Consider the following 25,587-nt stretch of genomic DNA (forward strand, 5'->3'; position numbering starts at 1 on the left):
TGGGGGCAACCCTGATTGACATAGGACCAGCAATCCTCAGTGTGGGAAGGATGTGTTCCATCCCATGGTCCAACTGGGTCCCGGCTTCCACTATGTTAACCCAGTGTGCCATCATTGAGATGTACCATCCCTGCCCACAAGCACTTGTCCATGTGTCCGTGGTTAGGTGGACTTTCCCGGTAACAGCATAGTTGAGGGCACGGGTAATGTTGTGGGACACATTCTGGTGTAATGCCAATACAGCACACCAGGAGAAATAGTGGCGACTGGGGAAAGAGTACCTTGGGACGACCGCCGCCATCAGGTTGCGGAACGCTTCCATCTCAACAAGCCTAAAAGGCAGCATTTCTAGCACAAGCAGAAGAGAAATATTAGAATTGAGGACTGTGGCCTGTGGAGCGTTGGCTGGGTATTTCCGCTTGCATTCCAAAGACTGGGTTATAGACAACTGAACGCTGTGCTGGGACAAGGACGTGGATGCACTTGCTGATGGTGCTGCTTGACTGTGGGCCACAATAGGTGCAGGGCTAGAAGCATCTTCACATGTACTGAGTACTGGGGATTGGCTTCTACGCAAAACAGTGGAAGAAGCAGTGGGGTGACCAGCAGGCAGTGCTCCTGGAGCCTGGGGTTCGGCCCACAGAGTCAGGTGCTTTGCTTACATGTGCCTGATCATGTTGGTGGTGGTCAGGCTGGATGTTTTGCTACCCCTGATGATGCGGGCATTGCAGGTGCTGCAAATGGCCTGTTTGGGGTGATCGGCAGAGTCTTTAAAAAATAGCCAGACACAGGAAAATCTCACAGGTGGAATGGAAACTTCACTCATGTTGGTGTTACAGGGAACGGATGCACGCCTTCTGTCTGTGGCCACCTCTCTGCTTCTTCCTGCTTGTTGGGGGGATATGCCTCCTTCCCCATTTGTGCTGCTGTCCTCGCTATGCATGTCCTCCTGCCAGGTTGGGTAAGTTACTATGTCATCCACCACCTCGTCTTCCACGTCCGCACCCTGCTCCTCCTCCTGACTTTCTGGCAATTGTGTCTCATCTATGTCCACCTCTTGTGACACTTTCCCACCATGGGCTTCGTGTGACTGGGGCTGGAAGTTTTGGGCAGCTCTACATGCGATCTCATCTTTCCCCACTTCAATTTAACTGGCAGAGATTTCTGAATCTTGAAATGGAAAACTGAACAGCTCTTCAGAGTGTCCAAGTGTGGGATCAGTTGTCTCAGGGCACTCGGCATGGTGGGAGGAAGAATGATCAGGGTGAGGAATATCCTGGCCACACTCATGGCTACTCAGACTTGACCATGTGGATGACAAGGTGGTGGTGGTGGCTAAGTGACTGGAAGCATTATCTGCTATCCAACCAACAACCATTTCACACTGCTCTGGTTTCAATAGTGGTGTGCTGCGGTCCCCCAGAAACTGGGACAGGAAGGTCGAGCGAGAGGATGTGGGTCTTTGTTGTTGCCCACTTTCATCTTGCCCAAGGCCTCATCCTCTGGATGCACCATCAGCATCACATCCACTTCCCTGTCCCTTGCCCCTTGCCTTAATCATTTTAAATGGACTACTGCACTATTTCAAATGCTCAACACAAATGTCTTTATTAGTAGCTAAATAATATGTGATCAGTACGCCTGCAAATCTACGATTTTTCAAACCCAAATACCAGGCAGGCCTCAGCCTGACCTAACAGACTGTATTCAAATTTTTTTTTTTTAAAGTTAATTTATGCAAAATAGCGCTGTATAGAATTTGAGTATCACACAGCCAAAAAATAAGTACACCGGCCTCTAATGCCCAAACTTGGAGCACAGAGATATATGACGGCTGTAACGGAAATACCACACTGGCAAATCTGTGGCCTTTCAATTTTTTTATGCTAAATAGCGCTGTATAGAATTTGAGTTTCACACAGCCAAAAAATAAGTACACCGGCCTCCAATGACCAAACTTGGAGCACGCAGATATATGAGGCCTTTTTCGGTGAATTGAAAACACCAAAAAAAGGGGGCACAAGGGTAGCACACACAACTATGCTACGTATGTCTGACAAACTATCACTTTTCAACAGGTCTCAGTCTGACAGAACAGACTGTATACTTTTTTTGGTGGGCGGGAATTTGTGAAAAAAAAAACGTATATAGACAGTAAATAAGCTGAAGCAGCAGACAGTTACAGAGCTTTGGGAAGGATGCAGTGGGACCAATGGACGCACATACAGTGCCTGCAGGGCTTGCACTGGTGTGGATATGCGGTGCCCTGCCTACCTAGCGCTGCAATATCGGGACCCACAAATTAGCCCTAAAAAGGACTGTTGATTTCTCAGGAGTTGTGCATGTAAGAGTTGCAGACCTACGCTAACTCTAAAACCACGATTCTGACCCTATCTTGGCAGCAGCTCTCCCTACTCTCACTGAAACAGGAACAGAATGTGGCCAGCAGGGCGGCGCCTGGTCTCTTATACTCGGAATGTTGCTGTATGGCCCAGCCAATCACTGCACGACCACAACAAAGATGGCTGCAGCATTTCATGGCCTGGCAGACAATCCCTGCACTGTGATTGGGTCTTTAAAGTACGCCAGAAACGCGGGGTGGAGACTGCAGTTACCGCCGAATAATCCCGGAAATACTCACTGCTCGGTGAGTACCCCGAGTACCCCGATACTCGGGCGAGTAACGAGTAGTGGCGAGCACGTTCGCACATCACTAGTCATTATCGTTGCATGCAGAAGTACAATTACAGATCATATCTGTATGTACGGAGGATCACACAAGATGAACCATTCACAACACAGTAGATGATGGTCACAGCTCACCTCCACACCCTCAAGTCAATGAGTCAGTGCCAGTCTACGTGGCCGCTGAAAGTCACCTATTATTTGGCTTAGTGCACAGTGTGAAAAGTGCAAGATTTCAGAATTTTTATTTAATATAGATAATAATATGGAAAATTAAAGAAAAAATTAAAACATTTTAATATTTATTTAACAAAACCTTGATTGAAAAAAAAATGGTTTTAATCTGACCATGTTAACCCAGCTGAACACTGTGTGAACTTTGTGACATTATAAATTTCTAATAGGCTTGAAGAGGTCATGATACCATCAATGGATAAACACAAAGTGCCATATTTTTGTACTATAATATGAACATTTTAGCAAGAAAAAATATCTCTAAAAACGAATGCATTTTATAGTCTGAAGGCAGCTTCCTGTGATGGAGGAGAATGCTGACGCAGCATAGTTCCTGATCATTGAGAGACCTGCTCTCTCTTCCTGCATGACATTGATCAGTCTGATTGGTGCAGGGTAGTAGAGAAAGCTACCAGGACCAGTACATCACTAAGCCTGCTCGAATACTGAAAGTGCTGGCTAGCTGCAGGACCTTTGAGGTTAGGTGATCAGTCACATGTCTGGAGGGAACTTTAAGATGTGGTAGTGTATATGGTGTATGTGTGTTGATGTAGCAAAGGCATGTTTGTGTGTATATAGCAGAACTGTGTGTGTGTGTATGTTGCAGAACTGTGTGTGTGTATGTAGGAGAGCATTGTGTGTGTAGCAGAATTGTACTGTAAGTATATATAGCAGAGTTATATGTAGCAAAGCTGTGTGTGTGTGTGTGTGTGTGTGTGTGTGTGTGTGTGTGTGTGTGTGTGTGTGTGTGTGTGTGTGTTTATTTCCTTTATTTATATTGGAACAACACAACAAACAGAGATAAAAATGTAAATTGGATATAATTTCATTCTAATCCTCAAAAATGGGCTGGACAAAATTGTTGGCACCCTCAACTTAATATTTGGTTGCACACCCTTTGAACTAAATAACTGCAATCAATCTCTTCCTATAACCATCAACAAGCTTCCTACACCTCTCAACTACAATTTTTGACCACTCTTCTTTTGTAAACTTCTTCAGGTCTCTCATAATTGAAAGGAGCCTTCTCCCAACTGCAATTTTAAGATCTCTCCACTGGTGTTCCATAGGATTTATGAAGTATACTTGGGGCCTTTGTCCTGCTGGAACATCCATGACAAAGGATGCAAACGTAGCTTTGTGACACTGGGCACTACATTGTGACGCAAATTCTGTTGGTAATCTTCAGATTTCATGATGCCTTGCACACAATCAGTCAGAGGAAGCAAAACAACTCCCAAAACATAATTGAACCTCTACCATATTTGACTGTACAGTGGCTTGCAAATCTCCCCTAGTAACCCTTTAAGGTCTGGACTTTGACTAGACCACTCCAAAACATTTACACATTTCCACATAAACCACTCAAGTGTTGCTTTAGCAGTATGTTTTGGGTCATTGTCTTGTTGGAAGGTGAACCTCCATCCTAGCCTCGGATCTCTGACAGACTGAAACAGGTTTTGCTGAAGAATATTCCTGTATTTCGCACCATCCATTTTCCCCTCAACTTGGACCATTTTCCCTGTCCCTGCTGCCGAGAAACATCCCCACAGCATTGTGGCACCCCTAGGGGTATTTGCCACAAAAATAGTTACTGACACTAAACACAAATATTAAGATAGCAAAACTGCACTACCACCTCCGGCCAGAAGGGGGAGCTCCAGAGACTCCCCTTAATCCATTCTGGTCTGAGAGAAGAAATGGCAGTTGGGCTAAGGAGCTGATAGTGAGAGATCATACAGCTGAATTTCTAACAGCCCTATGACGGTTTCCAGGCCCAAATCACCAGCCTGAGGAGAAGAGGGACAGAGAAAAGGGACATTGTGAGAACCGGGTAGCATTAATCACTACCCAGAACAGGCGCAAAGACGGATACCGGATCCGTGGCTGTATTCATGATATATAATACAGCAACCGGAAAAACGTGAGGTGATATCAGCTTCACTAGGGCCGGACGCAGCAACAGACACAGAGTTCAGCGGTACTCCCGGAGGGGGTAAGCCGATAAAAGGACTCGGGTTGCCCGTCGAACCAGGACCCGGAGGGGACAGATTGGGCCGGCAGCCAGTTCACATACAGCAGCAGGGCCACACAGAAATTGCGCACAATAAGAGGCGAAGACCCCGGCAGGGTCAAAGTAACTCAGAGTTCCCATACAGACGCCGGTGACAGGACTGGTTGTAAATCCTTTTATGTTAAAGTAAACTGGTTAAACGTTTCAGTGCCTCAGACTTTCATTTGGACAATAGCCATCTATCCAGGATTGGGATCATCACCGCTGGGAGAACCTGCTGCTGATCAAGTAAGTGCCTGTCCCCTCACGATACCCCTTACACTGTGCATTGCCTGAGGCCACAGCACCGGGTCAAGCCACCTGTGACATCCCCTCAAGAGACAGACCCCATTGGTCCGGTGCTGGGTACCCCGGTCTCTCGGGCGTCACAATTGGCGTCACGAACAGGATAGAGCCAGCCCATATACCGGGTATTGTGTGCCGTGATTGGAGCCCAAAACTGTGAAAACTTGGATGAAAAATCTTGAAAATTGACTTTATTAAAGAAAAATCCATTCCCCATTGAAAAATATTGAAAGTGACTTTTCCCCATTGGTTATAATGGAGTAAAGATGGCCGCCATCCGCTGAGGTAATCACCTCATAACCGTTAGGCACGAGACTGTTAATTGAGCTACGCCATCACCTGAGCCCCAGTCTAACTGAAAAACTTCAGAATCCGCCATTACAGAGCGCGCGGCCGTCAGGAGCAGCAGGGGGCGTGTCATTGTGGGCGGCTCCAAGCTGAGCGCTCTGACATCAGAGCAAGGGGAAAATCGATCCTGCTGCACAGCGGAACGAATCTACACTATCCCGATGGAAGGGTCCGGATTAACTAAGGGGGCACAGTATGTCGCAGCACGGAGACGCCGCAGCATCCGGCGACGCTAATGCAGCTGAAAGACAGAGTGTCGATAGAGAGTCCGGTAGCGCAGCGGTGCAAGGAGTGGCGCCCATCATTCCGGTGCTGATGCCATATACCCCGGGTCGCCTATGGCTTCCAATGTATGAAGGTGAGCCTAATACCCTTGACGATTTCAGAGAAAAGATGCTGGCTCATTTTGACATGTTCCCCGTGGGTGAAGTTCAGCGTGTTAGTCTCCTGATGATGCAGTTAAGTGGCCATGCTAAGCGAGAAGTCACAGCATGGGCAGCTGATCTAAAAGGCACTGTTGAACGCATATTTGCTGGATTAAAAGCTACATTTGAAACCACTGCCAGCAGCAAAGCTAAAGTACGATTCTTTAATTGCAAACAAAAAGTTAATGAGGGCGTGAGAGACTTTGCCTTAAACCTGCAGGAAGCCCTTAAATCACTTACACTGGCTGAACCCATTTTTAATACCGGAGCGGATAAACTGCTAAGAGATCAATTTATTGAGGGACTCTACACCCCTTCTCACCGGGGGCATGTGAGCATGCTTGTTTTTAAGAACCCTGAATTGACATTTGCTCAATTAAAGGAGAGCGTTATACGTCTCCAGCTGGCAGAGGCACCTCGGGATCAGGAGCCTGCGCAACTCATGGCAGAGGCTCCTCAACAACATGGAGTACCAGTGACATCAGCTATGTCCGGGGCCATTGCTAAGCCCCTGGGGCCCAGTACTAATGAGGCTTTTCAACAAAAGCTTGACTCTTTAACTGATGTTGTTGCTTCAATGGCTAAAACCATGCAGGAGATGAGAGGACCCAAGATGGAGTTGGCAAACCGTAGAGAGGATGTTCCATGGATGAGACCCCGGAAATACCCGACATGGAGAGGACGACCCCGCGACCGCTACCAACCGGATGGACAGCCCATTTGCCGCCGTTGCCAGCAGCCAGGCCACTTTGCACGAGATTGTGATTTAAACGGGAATCCCCTGGGAATGCGGGCCGCTTCCCAGGAATGAACTTTCAAGGCCCAACACCCTGGCACGACAGGTACATCGGAGGACGACCCATTATCCCTATCGTGCTGGACGGAATGCCCCTCTACGCTTTGCTGGACACAGGTTCCCAGATTTCATCTATACCGTATATCCTTTATAAGAGGTACTGGGCTGATGCAGATATTGATAAAGGGCCCTCTGATGTTGAACTAGATATATGGGCCAGTAATGGTAAGTTGGTACCGAAACTAGGATTCAGGGAGATGACCATAAAGATTGGTAAAGTAGAATTGAAGAAACAGGGTATAATTGTTGTTGATGTTGACCGGCGGAACTGTGAACCAACTGTATTGATAGGAATGAATGTGTTAGAGAACTGCTTTTCCGAAGTCATTTCTGTCTTACAGCAAATTGCTGAAACTGCCCAATCCTGCCAGCAGAGAGTTCTCCAAAGGGAAATAAAAGTATTGATGTTAAGGCAACAGGTAGAAGTTGCAGGTGGAGAAATCGGCAGTGTGAGGGTAAGTGATCCAACGTCTATTGTAATCCCACCAAAAACAGAAATGCTGGTATGGTGTAGAGCAGCCATTGGTACTAAGGGACGAGATTATCAAGCCTTAATAGAACCAGTGTACACCGACAGCAGGCCCACTATACTCACAGCACGAGGTATAGTCGAGGTACACCGGGGACGAGTGCCGGTACGACTTTTGAACTGTGGAGAGGAAGAGGTCACTTTGCCAAGGTATGCTACAATGGCAAAGCTATATACTGTTGACAACAATGCCATCACAACCATTGAGCCCTTAGAACCAACCTGTCAGGTGGAAGGCAATGGCTCAGATGGAGAAATGGAGGATTGGTGCCAACAGCTACACGTGGGCATAAATTCAACACCTACCCATCAAAAACAAGGGGTGTATAGGCTAGTGACGGAATATGAACAAGTCTTCAGTAAACACCCATTGGACTTCGGACGGATAGAAGGGGTAGAACACACAATCCCCACAGGTGACCATCCCCCAATAAAAGAAAGATATAGACCCATACCGCCCGCTCACTATCAATGTGCAAAAGATATGCTGAGGGAAATGAAACAGGCCGGGGTAATAAGAGACAGCTGTAGCCCCTGGGCGGCCCCTCTAGTGCTTGTCAAAAAAAAGGACGGAACCATGAGAATGTGCGTAGACTACCGGCGGATTAATAACATCACCCATTAAGACGCCTACCCCTTGCCTAGGATAGAAGAGTCCTTGACTGCTTTGAAATCTGCTAATTATTTTTCCACCTTAGACTTAACAAGCGGGTATTGGCAAGTCCCTGTGGCTGAGAGAGATAAGGAAAAGACAGCATTCACCACACCAATGGGTCTAAGTGAATTTAATCGCATGCCATTCGGACTCTGCAACGCATCCGGTACCTTCCAGCGGCTGATGGAATGCTGCCTCGGACACAAGAACTTCGAGACCGTCCTCCTGTACCTAGATGATGTGATCGTCTACTCAAAGACTTACGAACAACACTTAATAGACCTGGCAGAAGTGTTCGAAGCCTTATCCAGGTATGGCATGAAAATCAAGCCATCCAAATGTCACCTTCTCAAGCCAAAGGTACAGTACCTGGGACACATCGTGAGTTCGGAGGGAGTAGCATCGGATCCCGAGAAAATAAGCGCCATAAGGGATTGGCCAAGACCTACCAACGCAAAAGAAGTGAGGCAATTCCTGGGATTGGTGGGTTACTATCGCAGATTTATAAAAGGATTTACCAAATTGGCAGCACCCTTGCAAGACGCCTTGGTAGGGCAGACGAAGAAACCTTCAAACCGAAACCCTCCTTTTCAGTGGAACGATGAAAGGGAAGACTCCTTTGAACAACTAAAGAAGGCACTAACCGGAGAAGAGGTTCTGGCATACCCAGATTACCATCAACCTTTCATCCTCTACACCGATGCCAGTAATGTGGGACTAGGAGCGGTGCTGTCACAAAAGCAAGAAGGTCGGGAGAAAGTCATCGCCTTTGCAAGTAGAAAGCTCCGGCCTACTGAAAGAAATCCAGAAAATTATAGCTCCTTCAAATTGGAACTACTGGCAGTAGTTTGGGCTGTGACTGAACGTTTCAAACACTATCTGGCTGCTGCAGAATTTATTGTCTATACTGACAACAATCCGTTGACCCACCTGGACACAGCCAAATTAGGTGCGTTAGAACAGCGATGGATAGCCCGGTTATCTAATTACAACTTCAAGATCAAGTATCGAGCAGGTCGCAAGAATGGAAATGCCGATGCCCTATCCCGGATGCCACACTTGAGAGATGTAGAAGAAGAAACGGGGGAGCTTGAAGAAATTGAACTACCAGCCTTCCATCATCCCAAGGCAAAACATCATCAGTCAAGTACCTATCAGAAACAACAAGAGGTGAATTTTAATCCGTTAGCACACCATAGATGGGCTGACACTCAAGACAGCAATCCGGCTGTGAAGTTGGTGAAGGAACTGCTGACTGAGCAAAGTGCATATCCCGATGAGGATGCCCCAGAAGAGACGCATCAACTCTGGAAAGAGAGAGGCAAAATGTTCCTGTATCAAGGGAAGCTCTGTAGAAGGTACACCAATCCGAAAACACATGAATTGGTTTGGCAGATTATCGTGCCTAAACAAGATGTCAAGATGGTCCTCGAAGCTTACCATAATGGTGCTGGTCACTTCGATTGGAAAAAGTTAGAAGTACTTCTAAGAGAAAGATTTTATTGGGTCGGGATGAGAAAATCAATCGAACAGTGGTGCAGAAATTGTGGCCCGTGCAACCTCAGAAGAAACGATCAAAAGAACCAAAGAGCACCACTGCAGCCCATAATCACCAAACAACCACTTGAACTTGTAGCCATGGACCACGTGAAGTTGACACCAAGCCGGTCCGGCTATGTCTATGCCTTGACCATCGTGGACCATTATTCACGCTTCTTGGTAGTAGTACCCGTAAAAGATCTGACATCAAAAACAGCAGCCAAAGCGTTCCAAACGTACTTTTGTAGACCCCATGGATATCCGGAACAGGTTCTCACCGACCAAGGTACAGCCTTTGAATCAGAGATCTTCAGAGAATTCTGTAATATGTATGGTTGCAAAAAGATCCGGACGACGGCCTATCATCCACAAACAAACGGCTTATGCGAGAAGATGAACCATATTATAATAGACCTACTAAAGACTTTACCTGAGACAGAAAGGAATCAATGGCCAGAGAAATTGCCTGACTTGGTAGATCTATATAATCATGTCCCGGTAAGCTCCACCAACTGCACCCCAGCTTACCTTATGCGTGCAAGACCCGGCCAATTACCAATCGATCTAGAAATGGGAATTCTGAAACCAGACGCAGAAGTTCAAGACTCCAATTGGGATATCATACGGCAAAAGCAGTATCGCCAAGTGCAAGAGAGTGTGGAAAGAAGCCTTCAGCAAACTAGAGAAAGACAAGAGCGAACTTTCAACCAGAATGCTCTAGCGACCCCATTAAGACCGGGTGACCAAGTGCTCAAGAGAAATCGTCGAACCAATAAACTAGACAATCAGTGGGAAGCCGTACCCTACACAGTTTTACCAACAAGAATGGATAATCCTAAAATGTGTCTCATTAGCAAAAACGGAGGCTTAACATCTGTACTAGTGTCAAGAGACAATCTTAAATTGTGTCCGGAAGCATTGAAAGAGCCAGACGTTGTCCAGCCAGAACCAGAAGTTATTCAACCCATACTGGTCCAACCAGTAAAGGAAAAAGAAGAGAAAATGTATCACACCTGTATAGGAGACTTTCCCAAAACCCTACTAACATACCATGGTGCAGTAGTGGTTCCCATGGTGGCCTTTTACCTAACACCGAACCCAATACCGGAAGTCCCAAGACAGGAAGAGGCTGACCCCGTACTACAGGAGGTTCCAGGCCAGGAAGAACAGATTCCTGATCAGAGTAATCTCATTCACGGTGGACTTGCCAACTCCATAGTCATGGAATTATCTTTAGCAGAGCGGGCAGATACTACATCCGCAGTAGACAGTAGTACACCACATGAAGAGATACCGCTATTACGTAGATCACAGCGTAGTACCCAGGGCCAATTACCGGCCAGGTATGCAGATTACCAACTATAAAGCTCATAATGTGAATTGTATATATGTTATGCCATATATAGTTAAACAGAAAATGTAGTATAGTCATTGTTATCAGTCTGCAACGTTTAAGCCCAGTACCTACAGAGACTTGTCTGTATGAACTTCTTGCATATTCTTGAACTTGTTATCAGCCCGGAGGCACTAAATCAAAGCTCCGGAAAGACTGCTTTTTGAACTTTCCTTTTTGCTCTTTTTGAACTTTCTTTAGACTTTCTATTGGTAACTCCGTTGGAAAAATGGAACTAAATTCCTGGACACAAAGTGCAGTGCCTTTCCTAGTACCTTCAAGGGTAGAACTGTATTAATGGACGCTATTTGAAGTGACTTTTTACAGAACTCTATTTTTGTTTCCTTGAGTGGTTTTTGTAACTTTTCATTTTTAAGACTCTGTACATATTAATTGTTATTTCAAAATGTTATCGTCCCACAGTCCCGGAGTACTGTTCTTAACTAAGGGGGAATGTGGCACCCCTAGGGGTATTTGCCACAAAAATAGTTACTGACACTAAACACAAATATTAAGATAGCAAAACTGCACTACCACCTCCGGCCAGAAGGGGGAGCTCCAGAGACTCCCCTTAATCCATTCTGGTCTGAGAGAAGAAATGGCAGTTGGGCTAAGGAGCTGATAGTGAGAGATCATACAGCTGAATTTCTAACAGCCCTATGACGGTTTCCAGGCCCAAATCACCAGCCTGAGGAGAAGAGGGACAGAGAAAAGGGACATTGTGAGAACCGGGTAGCATTAATCACTACCCAGAACAGGCGCAAAGACGGATATCGGATCCGTGGCTGTATTCATGATATATAATACAGCAACCGGAAAAACGTGAGGTGATATCAGCTTCACTAGGGCCGGACGCAGCAACAGACACAGAGTTCAGCGGTACTCCCGGAGGGGGTAAGCCGATAAAAGGACTCGGGTTGCCCGTCGAACCAGGACCCGGAGGGGACAGATTGGGCCGGCAGCCAGTTCACATACAGCAGCAGGGCCACACAGAAATTGCACACAATAAGAGGCGAAGACCCCGGCAGGGTCAAAGGAACTCAGAGTTCCCATACAGACGCCGGTGACAGGACTGGTTGTAAATCCTTTTATGTTAAAGTAAACTGGTTAAACGTTTCAGTGCCTCAGACTTTCATTTGGACAATAGCCATCTATCCAGGATTGGGATCATCACCGCTGGGAGAACCTGCTGCTGATCAAGTAAGTGCCTGTCCCCTCACGATACCCCTTACACTGTGCATTGCCTGAGGCCACAGCACCGGGTCAAGCCACCTGTGACATCCCCTCAAGAGACAGACCCCATTGGTCCGGTGCTGGGTACCCCGGTCTCTCGGGCGTCACAGCATCATGCTACCACCACCATGTTTTACTGTGGGGATGGTGTACTTGGGGTGATAAGCTGTGTTGGTTTGGTGCCAGACACAGCGATTATCTTGGTTGCCAAAAAAGTTAAATTCTGAACTCATCTGACCACAACACCGTCCTCCATACAATTGAGGAGTCTCCCACATGTCATTTGGCAAATTCAAAACAAGCAATGCAATTTTTGTGTGCAAGTAAAGGCTTTTTTCTGCCCACTCATCCATAATGGACACCTCTATGGAGTGTACAAGCCGTATTGTGGTCGTATGGACAGATACTCCATTCTCTGCTTGGGAATGCGGCAACTTCATCAGGGTTACCTTTGGTCTCTGTGCTTCCTCTCTGATTAATGCCCTCCATGCCAAGACTGAGAGTATTGGGGGGTGGTCCTCTCTGGTAGGTTTGTTGTGGTACAATGTTCTTTCCATTTGATGATAATGGATTTTATGGTGATATGGGGGATCATCAGAGATAGAAATTTTTTTATAACTAGATCCTTACTTGTACTTCTGAACAACTTTGTCCCTGACTTGTTTGGGGATCTACTTGGTCTTCAAGATGTTGTTTGATTAATGGTGTCTTGCTTATTGGTGTTGCAGTCTATGTGGCCTTTCAGAAAAGGTGTGTATATGCTGACAGACCATGTGATACATAGATTGCATACAGGTGGACTTCCTTTCACTAAGAATGTGACTTATGAAAGTAATTACTTGCACCAGAAATTTTTAGGGGCTTTAGTGCAAAAGGGGTGAATACATATGCACAAAGCAATTTGTGTTATTTGATTCCATAAATTTAATTTATGGCTATATTTTCTCACTTGACTTCACCAATTTAGACTATTTTTTGCTGATGCATCACACACAAATTGCATTACAAAAATATTTAAACATATGTTGTAATGTAACAAAATAGGTACTGTGTTATTTTCTATGTAGGCCTCATTCCATTTTTGGCAAACAGTAGAATGATGTGCTTTACCAAAAAGCCCTATCTTGGTCTCACCTGTCCTTAAGACGCTTTCCCAGAAGGATTTTGATTTACTCACATACATTTTGATAAACTATATGTCTCTGCAACTTTTCTGCAATTCTTCTCTGCCGTCCACATCCAGGGAGATAAACTACAGTGCCATATGTTGTAAACGACTTGATTTTTTTGCGCACCATGGACAAAGGAACATCAAGATCTGGACTTGTAACTGTGACACTAGTTACAACCCACGGCCAGGTCATGAATCAGTGCAGTCAGACGTTCCGGGGTTAATACCAAAAGATCACATAGTAAACCAAGGAAGATTACGAAGTCGTAAGTCAGGTCACATGCCAGGGTCAGAATGCCAGAGAAGTAGCAGATAAGCAAAGGTGCAATAACAAACAGGTAGTCTGAAAATGGTCCAAAGGTCAGCTGCAGAATATCAAATGCAAAGGGGTAATAACAAACGGGTAGTCTGAAAACTGTCCAAAAGTCAGCAGCAGAATATCAGATCAGAACTTACAGTAAAGGGTACAGGCAAACAAACCAGAGAGCACAAGCTTAGAACAAGCTTTGACTGGCAATGATCTGGGCGACAAGTCACCAGGGGCAATTACCAAGAAAATGGAGCACCTGTGGAAATCTCTGCACCTTTCTGTCAAATAGGTCAACCGGGCTGTCAATCAAAGCACCGACAGCACAGCACGCCCCAGCACAGGTTAGGATGACACAGCTGTCCATCACAGAGTCACGGACACTCTGAGCAGAGAAATCATGATAGTAACCTTGAAATTGTTGATATTTTTCAACAATTTTGATTCTAAAGTCCTCAGACAGTTCTTGTCGCCTCTTTATGTTCTCCATGCTTAGTGTAGCACACACAATACAAATACAGTACAAAGATTGAGTCAACTTCTCCCCTTTTTATTTGGTTTCAAGTGTGATTTTTTTATTGCCCACACTTGTTACTTGCCACAGTTGAGTTTAAATAAGCATCACATGCTTGAAGCAAAGTTATTTACCCACAATTATGGAAAGGTGCCAACAATTTTATCCAGCTCATTTTTATGGTTTTGTGTGAAATGATGTCCAATTTGCCTTTTTTGGGTTTTTTTTTGTGTTGTGATATTTGTGTTGCTCAAATGCACACAAAGGAAATAAACATGCGTCAAAGATCACTGCCAGGGGGTCATAGCATGAACCCACCCACTGTTATCTTTGGAGCGAACAGCTCTATGCCGCCCCCCTATCGTCCAGACAATTACACGATTGACCGACAATTAGCAGAGGAGACCGCAGGCTGTTTCCACTAATAGGCTGGTTATTGGGAAGCTAGCAGTGAGTGTATAGTATATACATCTGTTAGGCTATGTGCACACGTTCAGGAATTCATGCAGAAAATTCCTGTGAAAATCCGGACATTTCTGGCAGATTTCCGCATGAAATCCGCATGCGCTTTTTGCGCGGTTTTGACGCGGTTTTGACACGTTTTTTGCGCGTTTTTTTCCGGACATTTCCCAATGCATTAGACCGTGGGAAAACCGCGAAAAAAATGCAAAATTAATGAGCAGGTTCATTATTTTTCCGCAATGCGTTTTTCATGCGGAAAAACGCACATCATGTGCACAGAAATTGCAGATTTAATTAAAAATGATAGGATGTTTAATATATGCAGATTATTTGCGGTTTTATAGCTAGAAAACCGCAAATAATCTGCAACGTGTGCACATAGCCTTATTCTAAGGCATGAAATACGTGTCTATACCCCTCGGTACCTTCACTGCTAGCTCCATGGTAACCCAACACTACTCGCTGCCACCACAATTTTTTTATGCAGATTGACTGGAGGCCTGGTTCTGGTAGCATATGGCAGATTAAAGAACAAAAGGAACAGAACTATTACATTTTATATTTAATCCAAAGCAATAAGTAATGTTTATAAACAAAATATACAAAAGATTTTACAAAGGTGTCAAAACAATATAGCATATAAAATTACGTAAAATAAAACAGGATTAACAAGAGAACCTACTATACCGGTCACACTGATGATTCAGTTTAGCAAAGGAGAGCACTTTGATTGAGGGCATTCAGGAAACGGGATTAATGCATACACCGATTTGTATCTCGCTATAGGAACTCAGATCATAATTTGTCTTGACCTTTTATCAGCACCTGAGTTATACCCACACACACCCTTAATGACCTCGTGTGGACAGGGTTGTGGGATGTTCTCAGTCATTCAGGACTTCATGAAATTCCCAACTTATGTGATAGCTTCACTCCTGATGATCGCAGAAATTCGTAAGTTCATTATTGCTGCCATTTTTTATCAGGATTTTACCTTTCCTTAGATAGTTATCATGACATAGCTGGTGTCAGTTATCTCACACTATTGATTTGGGGCTTTTAGACAGGTGTTACAGTTATGATAAAACATGCATATTCTTCCTCGATTTGCCCTGAAGTCAAAATGTATGCCCCATCATTATCGGATCTATATCACTCCAATATTTCTATCTGGACCCCAGAGCCGGGCTGGCTGGTGTGGAAATAACAATTCCCCTGAGAAAACAAATGTTTTTCCACTTCTGTATCTATGTGTAAACACATGTACCTTTGTTATCCAACCAACTGGACTGAAATGACCTTTCCTGTGTTAATTGCCTGTCCAATCTATAAAACTCTGTACGCACAATAGACATCCTTTACTTCAAAAAGGAGCTGCCTGCATGTCAATTAAGATTGTCACGTGCCATCTATTCTTAATTCCCCACTTCTTTATGCCCATTGTATCAGGTTATTTCAAGGCAGCTTAATTTGCAAGCTCTTGTCCTACTGCAAAAGAGAGAGTAAGTGGGAGGGAGTGAATTCACCTCGCCCCCCCCCACACACCCACACACACTAGTATATTCAGAGATCTTAATATTTTCTATGACAATGTACATAACAAAAGATGTGTAATTGCAATAATTTTCTGGGAGAAACACTTTATTTTTTGGAACAGTTTCAAAGGTGCCAACACTTTTAGCCAAGACTGTATAGGAGAGCTCTGGTGGATAACAGAGCTGTGTATTTGTGTGTATGTAGCAGAGCTGTGTGTGTATATACAGCATAGCTGTAGAGGCATGTGCTGTGCATACAGCAATGTTGTGTATATTTATGTGCTTCAGACAATGTACATAATGTGTGTGCTGTATAGCCATATGTGTATACTACACATGCTGCAGAGAAACACTAACAATTAGTGTTGAGCATTCCGATACCGCAAGTATCGGGTATCGGCCGATATTTGCGGTATCGGAATTCCGATACCGAGATCCGATATTTTTGTGATATCGGGTATCGGTATCGAATCAATAGGGATGTGGAAAATAAAGAATTAAAATAAAAAATATTGATATGCTCACCTCTCCGGCGGCCCCTGGACTTCACGCTGCTATCCGGGAGGCTTCTTTGTTTAAAAAGCGCGCCTTTCGGACCGGTGAATGACGTCCCGGCTTCTGATTGGTCGCGTGCTGCCCATGTGACCGGCACGCGACCAATCAGAGGCCGCGACGTCATTCGCAGGTCCTCAATTCCTAGAATTAGCAGTTTTGTGAATGAGAATGACGTCGCGGCTTCTGATTGGCCGCCGGAGAGGTGAGCATATCAATATTTTTTATTTTAATTCTTTATTTTACACATCCCTATGGATCCCAGGGCCTGAAGGAGAGTTTCCTCTCCTTCAGACCCTGGGAACCATGAGAATACCTTCCGATACTTGATGTCCCATTGACTTGTATTGGTATCGGATATCGGTATCGGCGATATCCGATATTTTTCGGGTATCGGCCGATACTATCCGATACCGATACTTTCAAGTATCGGACGGTATCGCTCAACACTACTAACAATAGATCTCTAACATCCCGCCCCCTTCTTTACACAGCCAGTAAAATTTTAATTAGTGGTACTTGCTGTATATTTTTCCTAGTTTCTATTGACTTGACAATTGGGTATACGTGAATCCCCATGAGTTTCTCTACCCACCTTTTTCACTCCTCATTTACCCCTTCAACCTAACGGCCTGACCACTTTATCTGAAATAAAAACTGACCACAATGGTTATTTGGATAAGTTGGCCACAGCAGCCGTTTTATTAACACATAATAACAAACAGTTTATTTATTAAACATTAACCACGGGGAGGGCGGTCCTCGAAGCCCCAAAATGTAATAAACTTGGCCTCCAGACCATAAAACTTGTCCTCCATAACCGTAAAAAACTTGGCCTCCAGGTCGCGTCTTGCCTCTAGCCGCTACGCTCCAGCTCAGAGACGCCCATAGACTCACCCGGCCAATTTCCTCCAAAATTATCCATGTATCCTAATTATCACCTCCATGTGATCTTTTGTTCCATTCCAAATTTGTTCACCCACGGGGGAGTCCAGGACCTTTGAGATCCCCTCCCCCCTCCGATCCACCATTTCCATCACCACCAACCTCGAGGACCTCCCCCCCCACGCCACCAGCATAAATGTTCTGAACCCTTAAACATTTATGTCCCGCCAAACCAAAATGCCTTTCTCAATGCCCTCTTGAATCGCCAGACACCACAGATCTAGACCTATCGCATTTAAATGGACCCCATCTTTCCGCCAGTATTCCCCTTGCCCAGACTCTAGATCCTTATGCCGAACCACAAGTGCCCCATTTCTCACCATAAAACGTGAAATCGCTCTGTTTAGCTTAATCCTCGCCTTGTTCACACCCTGAACAGATCTTGCCCCGCGCCAAACCTTCCTGGGCACAATGTCTGACCAAACCACCAACAAACGTGGAAACATAGACCAAAGCCGTAACATGTCAAACTTGATATCCTTGATTAGTTCCCTACAGGGACGTTTGCCCAAATCATTGCCCCCCACATGAACCACCAACAAGTCTGGTACCTGATCCAATCGAACAAATCTGTGGAATTCTGGCAGCAATTGTTTCCACATCATACCCCTTTTTCCGATCCACCTCAGGGTTCCAAGCGATCGGGGCACTCCCAGTTGTCTCCCGTCCGGACGCACGTCGGCCCTCACTGCCGCCCAGAAGACAAATGAATGACCCATGATCCAAATAAGCAATTGCCTCGGCTCTGAAAATAGAAAAGAAACATCAACACTGTATAACTGAGAAGGAAAAACCACGGTCAATTAGATCAATCCATCACAACAAAGAAGGGCGAATGTAAGAACGAAATCTTACTGATTCCCAACGACCGATCCTCTGAACCATTTCATCTCCCAAACCCCTCCTGGCAGCCTCCGTTGCCGCCCCAATCCGGAATGAATGCCCACTAAAATTCTTCGCTGGAATGCCCCCTTTTTCCAAACAACGTCTAAATATAGTCAAAAACTGAAAACGGGAGAGGAATGACCCATCCTTATGCACTAACATGGGGCAGTCACCCGAACCTGGCCCAGACAGGAATTCTCTCAAATATTTTACCGGGCAAACTGGCGATCCGTTTACCTCAAAAAGAACCACTCGACAACCTTTTCCTGCAGTATCCGTTTTTGACGAACGCAAAAATATCACTAACCTGTCCCCAAACATGTCCACATCCTGCCTTAATATACCACCTTTCTTATACCTGGAAGGACTAACCAATTCACCTAAACGAAAAGCACCGAAAAATGCTAGAGAAAGTGCTAATCGAAACAAAATTACTTCCCCCATATCCGAACACACAGACTCCAACTGATTTTCCAGATTTAGTAAAACTTCATATGACACCGGACGCCTACCGTCTGACACCTTCCAACCTTTACGACAGCCTTTTACCACCTGCCGGACCAAAAACGATTTTGTCAAATCCTTCAACCCCCTAAGTTTAAAGCCAAAAGCCAAACCTGATAAAGAATTATTGATTTTTGACACTGACCATCCTGTTTCCCAGATATGACCGATAAATAAAATCAATTTGCTTTCGTCCTCTAAATCCACCCCCATTTGATATTTCCACTGTACCCAAGAATCCCAGGCCCTCGTATAGTGCGACCAAGTTCCCGCCGACAGCGATCTGGCCAACAAGTCTCTCACTGCCCCAGCGGAAGATTCCAAAGCTCCTCTGAACAAACCTTCCCTGTGGGTTCCACTTGAGGTGCCAACTCCCGAACACGATCCCACTGTGAAGAAGAAAGAGCTTCAAGAATGTTGTTATATTTCAAAACCCCAAACTCCGCCGTGACCCACAAATTAAAATTCAAACCAACCCAAACCAAGTGCTGCAAAACTCGCAGAAGAGAGTGTTTTGATGATGACAACGAATTAATAGCCTCCATGGCCCCAATTGAGCCGCAACGAAAACATATTTTCTTGTCTCGAACATTGCCTCCCCATAGTGTCAAAGCTACCACGATAGGAAAAACTTCGCAGAGTGTAAGATCAGCTACCAGACCGTTGTCTTTCCACATTTTTGGCCACTCGGCTACTAACCATTCGTTCCGAAAGAACAAAGAAAAACCTGACTCGTCCGCCGAACCGACCAAGATTCCAAGAAACTCTGCCGACACCACCGGCGCAATCCAAAGTGACTTTCCATTATATGATTCCAGGAAAAATTCCCAAACTTTCAAATCATCCTTCAGGTCCCTCCTAAGCTGTATGAAATGATTCGGCGCTCTAATCCCAACTGTGGCCAATGAAAGTCTACGACAAAAAACTCTTCCCATTGGCATGATCCGACATGCGAAGTTCAGTTTACCAAGCAACGACTGGACCTCGCGAAGTGTTACCTTCTTCAAGCTACCCACGCGCTTTACCTCCAATCTCATGTTCACCAGTTTGTCCTCTGGCAATCTACACTCCATTGCCACCGTGTCGATTTCAATACCCAGAAAACTCAAAGATGTAACAGGCCCAACCGTTTTTTCCGCTGCCAACGGAACGCCAAATCTTTTAGCCACCCCTTCCATCGAGTGAAGTAAAACCGAACAATCCGAAGAAAAAGCTGACCCAACAAACAGGAAATCATCCAAATAATGAACACAAGAGCCGAGTCCTGTCACGTCCTTAACTACCCATTCTAGAAATGTACTAAATGCTTCGAAATAGGCGCATGACAGTGAACACCCCATCGGCAAACACCGATCCACAAAAAATCCCCCGTCCCAAAAACAACCAAGCAAATGCATACTGTCCGGGTGAACTGGTAGCAGTCTAAACGCTGCCTCAATGTCCGTCTTTGCCAACATGGCCCCTTGTCCACATTTCCTAACCCACGACATTGCCGAATCAAAAGAAGTATATAACACAGAACACAATTGGGGGTCAATTCCATCGTTTACCGAAGAGCCCTTCGGAAATGAAAGGTGATGAATAGTGTTGAGCATTCCGATACCACAAGTATCGGGTATCGGCCGATACTTGCGGTATCGGAATTCCGATACCGAGATCCGATACTTTTGTGGTATCGGGTATCGGTATCGGATACATAGAGATGTGTAAAATAAAGAATTAAAATAAAAAATATTGATATATTTACCTCTCCGGCGGCCCCTGGACTCAGCTCGGGTAACCGGCAGGCTTCGTTGTTCAAAATCAGCGCTTTTAGGACCTGAGAATCACGTCCCAGCTTCTGATTGGTCGCGGGCCGCCCATGTGACCGCCACGCGACCAATCACAAGCCGCGACGTCACCGCAAGCTATTAACGCGCTCATTTTTAAAAATGAGCGCGTTAATGACTTTCAAAGACGTAGCGGCTTGTGATTGGTCGCGGCCACGCGACCAATCACAAGCCGCGACGTCACCGCAAGCTATTAACGCGCTCATTTTTAAAAATGAGCGCGTTAATGGCTTTCAAAGACGTAGCGGCTTGTGATTGGTCGCGTGGCCGCGACCAATCACAAGCCGCGACGTCACCGCAAGCTATTAACGCGCTCATTTTTAAAAATGAGCGCGTTAATGGCTTTCAAAGACGTAGCGGCTTGTGATTGGTCGCGTGGCCGCGACCAATCACAAGCCGCGACGTCACCGCAAGCTATTAACGCGCTCATTTTTAAAAATGAGCGCGTTAATGACTTTCAAAGACGTAGCGGCTTGTGATTGGTCGCGGCCACGCGGCCGCTACGTCTTTGAAAGCCACGCGACCAATCAGAAGCCGGGACGTGATTCTCAGGTCCTAAAAGCGCTGATTTTGAACAACGAAGCCTGCCGGTTACCCGCGCTGAGTTCAGGGGCCGCCGGAGAGGTAAATATATCAATATTTTTTATTTTAATTCTTTATTTTACACATCCCTATGGATCCCAGGGCCTGAAGGAGAGTTTCCTCTCCTTCAGACCCTGGGAACCATGAGAATACCTTCCGATACTTGATGTCCCATTGACTTGTATTGGTATCGGATATCGGTATCAGCGATATCCGATATTTTTCGGGTATCGGCCGATACTATCCGATACCGATACTTTCAAGTATCGGACGGTATCGCTCAACACTAGTGATGAATCAACCTGAACTTGTTAGGCTCCTTTTTTGGCACAACCCCCAATGGCGACACTCTCAGGTTATCGATGGGGGCCGTGTCAAACGGGCCAGCCATTCTACCTAAGGCCACTTCTTTCTGTAATTTTTCAGTGACCACTTCTGGGAATTCCCTGGCTGATTTCAAATTCTTGGTTGATAACCTCACCTCCATCTCAACAAAAGGGATCTTGAATCCCTCCCGAAAACCATCACGCAACAATTTCGCAGCCTCTTTGTCCGGGTATTTATTTAGAAAGTGCTCCATCTCTTCCAGCCGAACTGGTGTCACCCCTTTTTTCAAAACCCTCAGATCCCTTCTGTCTTCCTCCCTTGAAGCACTTCGACACCCCGTGATTACCTCCGCAGGCGGAACACTCGTGTTTAAATTTGCACTTGGTACCAAACCTGCATGCGCCGTCATTGTATAAGAAGCACAGTCCTTTCTGTACTGCCACCGAGTGCCCTGACTGCCCTGAACCCCCGGTGCCCCCAAGAAACGATTGTGAACCTGGACCCCCTTTACCAGGGGCCGTCACTCTCATCCAAAGAGCTATGTCTTTATGATCCCACCTAATGTTCGGACGAACTGCTTTCCTCTGGCGGAATTGCTCATCATATCTCAGCCATCCTTGTCATCGTATACTCTATATGCCTCCCCTATGATATCCATATAGCAGAATAGGGGCGAACAATTTTCTGGCGCTTTTTCCCCAATAACGCTAGCAAATATAGCGAAAGCCTGTAACCAATTATTGAATGTGCGGGGTATCAAACGAAAACGTCTCTTTTCCTCGTCTTCCTTTTTAGACTAATCCCGACTGACCCTATCTAAATTAAAACGTTCGAGTGGGAGAAGCGAGAATATTTCCACATATTCCCCCTTCCAAATCCTATCCCTTACTTCCTGCTTTAAATGTGTTCCCAGCGGCCCCTCAAAACAAACATACACTTGACCTTTTGCAGCATCCCCTAAACGCGCTGCCTCATCCTTATCTTTGCCCCCGTTATCAACTGCCGTGGATACCTGACCCGTTATCGCATTGCCCGAAACCGCCACATCCCCAGCCACCGCAGTAACCCCCATTGCCTCGCTCTGGACCACAGGGCATGACTCTATACCCCTTCCTCCATCCCCCATAACCCTTCTATTACCTAACCAAGCCGCCGAAGGAGATAACGTGCCCTGTGTACTCCCCGCCTCCCATAAACGCACTAAATCTTTAAGACTTTGTAATAAAACATCAGAGCCGCCACTAGCCCCCCCAACAGATAAATCCTCCCCCCCCGCGTTCACATTTGAGGCTAGTACCGGCAAGTAAAAGGAAGTGACATCTCGCTCACCTGGCTGCCTGGGTGCTGTGTTCCCAGCAGCCGCCAGTCCAGCGTCCTGACGCGATCTCTCTGGGCGCGTGCTTCTTCCATCCTCGTGCTGTCCCATGGATGTTGATGTGGTGTGCAGCCGGCCTGACTCGACCGCTGCGTCCCCAGTGTCCATGAGTCCTACGTAACCTGGTTCAAATCTGGCTGATGATCTTCTTCTTCTAGATGAATGGCCAAATTCATGCTCCCCCCTCCTCTCCCCCTCCCTAGTGGCCGGAGATTCCCTCCCTCTTGCTTCACAGCGATCCCCTCCAGGCCTGCGTTCAGCTTCACCCCCCCCCCTCCCTCCCAGCTGCAGCACAGGGACCTTGATCTCTGCTCTCTGTAGCAGCAGCAGCAGCCAGTGAGCGGGAGGAGTTTCCCCACTGCCACTCATCAGCCACCCTGCGTGCTGGTGCTTGCCCCGCCGACTCCTCACTGCTGCTGGATGAACGCCGAGCCTGGGACCGAACCGAGGGGGCCCCAGCCGTACCTGACCCTGGATCCCTGGTTCCTGCTGCTGCCGGTGAGTTCTCACGTTGCCGGCTATCCCCCTGCGCTGAAGGCACCTGACTAGCAGGCCCTCGTGTGCACCGCAGTACCTCTCTGCCCCGCCGAGCCGAGCCCGTTCCTGGTTGGGCAGCGGCCGCTCCTGCTCCTGGATCCACACTCCCTCCAGACGCCATCGCTGCAGGGAAGGCTGACACCTCCCCCTGTTGCAGGCCCCGCCGGTTTTGCGGATTCCTCCCAGCTGCTGGTTTACGTGCCGCCTGCCGACGCTTTGTCACCGCGGCCGGAGGGTCCCTAGAGGGGCTCCTAATACGGCGTCGGGCCCTGGGGGTAGCCTCAGGGCTGAGGCGCTCCGGAGGCCTGGACCTCCGAGTCCGTCGCCCTGTACTTAATCCTTGGGGTTGCACGGCTCCCCCATCAGGCAGCAGGCCCTGAATGGATGCCTGCAGCCATCCCGCACCCCTGGTTCCTGCAGCAGCTCTCAATTGCTGCACAATCGCCTCAATCTCCATAACTAAAAAATAGCTCTGAGCTTGTTTCTAGTACGGTGGGGAACCTAAAATGGTTGCCCCACTGAGATGGCCGTTGCCCCTTATACTGCCCGCCCTTACTCCGCCTCCTCTCCCTATTCCCCCCCCCAGCCATACATCATTCCCCTGATTCAAACTTATTAACCCTTCCCCACCCAAAATTCCTTCTACCCAATGCTTCCTCATGTATTATCACTTAACCCTGTCATGGCGTCCTCCCTTTGAAGGCCTGCGGCCCAGTACGGCCTTACTACACCTGGGCTGTGTCTTGCTTGTATTAAACTGTGTCCTATAGTCTAAAAAAATACAGTCAACATTTACAGATAGGATTGCCCTGAAGACGCCCTAGATTAAAGTCAACCAAACCCAGCGTGGTTTCAGCCATCCATCTAATATGTATCTAATGTTTCTCCCCAACAGAAGATCTGGAAAGAAAGATCTAATCTATAGATTTTTGACCATCCTTTTACACTGCCTAGCTCTACCAAATGATTTTGGAAGAGTCTGCCTCATCGAAAACAGAGGAATGCGAGAGAGAGAAAAAGAGAGAGAGAGAGAGAAAGAGAGAGAGAGAGAGATAACTGATGTCAGAACAATCATTTGGCTGATAGCTGTCTAATGTGTATGGAGGCTTTATACTCACTTGTGACTGTTTCTGTTGTATCAGTTGTAGGACATCATTGGCGAGCTGGTAATCCTTCGATCTTGCATCAGTAAACACATAAATAAAAGATCCAGGTAGAGATATTTCGAGGGCAATCTTTATTGCTCCTACACTCATTTCTGGGCAATCACCGCCACCCTGTATTTTGAGCAAGAAAAAGAAGCACAACAAAGTAATTGTTCATTTGGAAGTAGATTGCAAGAATCAGGGTAGATTCATACATAGGTTATCTAACCAAAAATTATGTATAATATAGCAATGATCTATAATGTAGGTGATAAAACAATTATTCAAAATAAGAATGCAATACTAAGCACATACAATACATACACTATACACTTATGGACAAAACTATTGGCACACAGCTCTTAATCAATTAATTCAGGTTTTCATTTAGTCTCATTGACGTAAGTGTATCAAGTCAAGCACCTAAGTTCATAAAATCAAGCCCCAGCCCTGCAGTCTGGCTTTACTAACATTTGTGAAAGAATGAGTCAGTCTGAAGAGCTCACTGAATTTAGATGTGTTTCTGTAATAGAATGGCACCTTTGTTACAAGACCTCTGTTTGTGAAATTTCTTCCCTCCTTTATATTTCATGATCAGCTATGAGTGGTATTAATAAAAAGTGGAAATATTTATTAACCTATGCAACTCTGGTATGAAGTG

The 25,587-nt window shown here is 46.1% G+C and overlaps 2 protein-coding genes across 3 annotated transcripts in view; both read right to left on the reverse strand.

The window, feature by feature from the left end:
- HMCN1 (hemicentin 1) overlaps positions 1-25,587 on the reverse strand; it is a 733,390-nt gene that overhangs the window by 668,092 nt on the left and 39,711 nt on the right. The window contains exon 3 of the mRNA XM_069737257.1: positions 24,900-25,058. Within this exon, the coding sequence (XP_069593358.1) occupies positions 24,900-25,058 (159 nt within the window). The remainder of the gene's footprint in view (positions 1-24,899; positions 25,059-25,587) is intronic.
- Positions 17,421-23,407, reverse strand: LOC138647904 (uncharacterized). 2 transcript variants are annotated; one of them, XR_011315065.1, is made up of 3 exons: positions 23,199-23,407; positions 19,473-19,520; positions 17,426-18,487 (listed from the first exon to the last, which is right to left on the reverse strand). XR_011315065.1 is itself a non-coding variant. In XM_069737256.1 (2 exons), exons 1-2 carry the CDS (start codon positions 20,724-20,726, stop codon positions 18,428-18,430), a joined length of 1,314 nt encoding a protein of 437 aa, XP_069593357.1. In that variant the 5' UTR covers positions 20,727-20,811; the 3' UTR covers positions 17,421-18,427. The 2 variants fall into 2 exon arrangements, 1 of the variants encoding a protein (XP_069593357.1); XM_069737256.1 differs by lacking the exon at positions 23,199-23,407 and having other exon boundaries at positions 17,421-18,487; positions 19,473-20,811.

This window comes from Ranitomeya imitator, chromosome 8 (genome assembly GCF_032444005.1).
Source record: "Ranitomeya imitator isolate aRanImi1 chromosome 8, aRanImi1.pri, whole genome shotgun sequence".
Taxonomy (NCBI): domain Eukaryota; kingdom Metazoa; phylum Chordata; class Amphibia; order Anura; family Dendrobatidae; genus Ranitomeya; species Ranitomeya imitator.

Bases quoted from the DNA above. Each gene is read 5' to 3' on its own strand.
- LOC138647904 (XM_069737256.1), bottom strand. From the start codon at position 20,726: ATGCTCAACACTATTCATCACCTTTCATTTCCGAAGGGCTCTTCGGTA. The intron at 18,488-19,472 runs GTTTGTTCAGAG...TTCTATTTTCAG, and splicing joins AAGTGGAACCCACAGGGAAG to AGCCGAGGCAATTGCTTATT.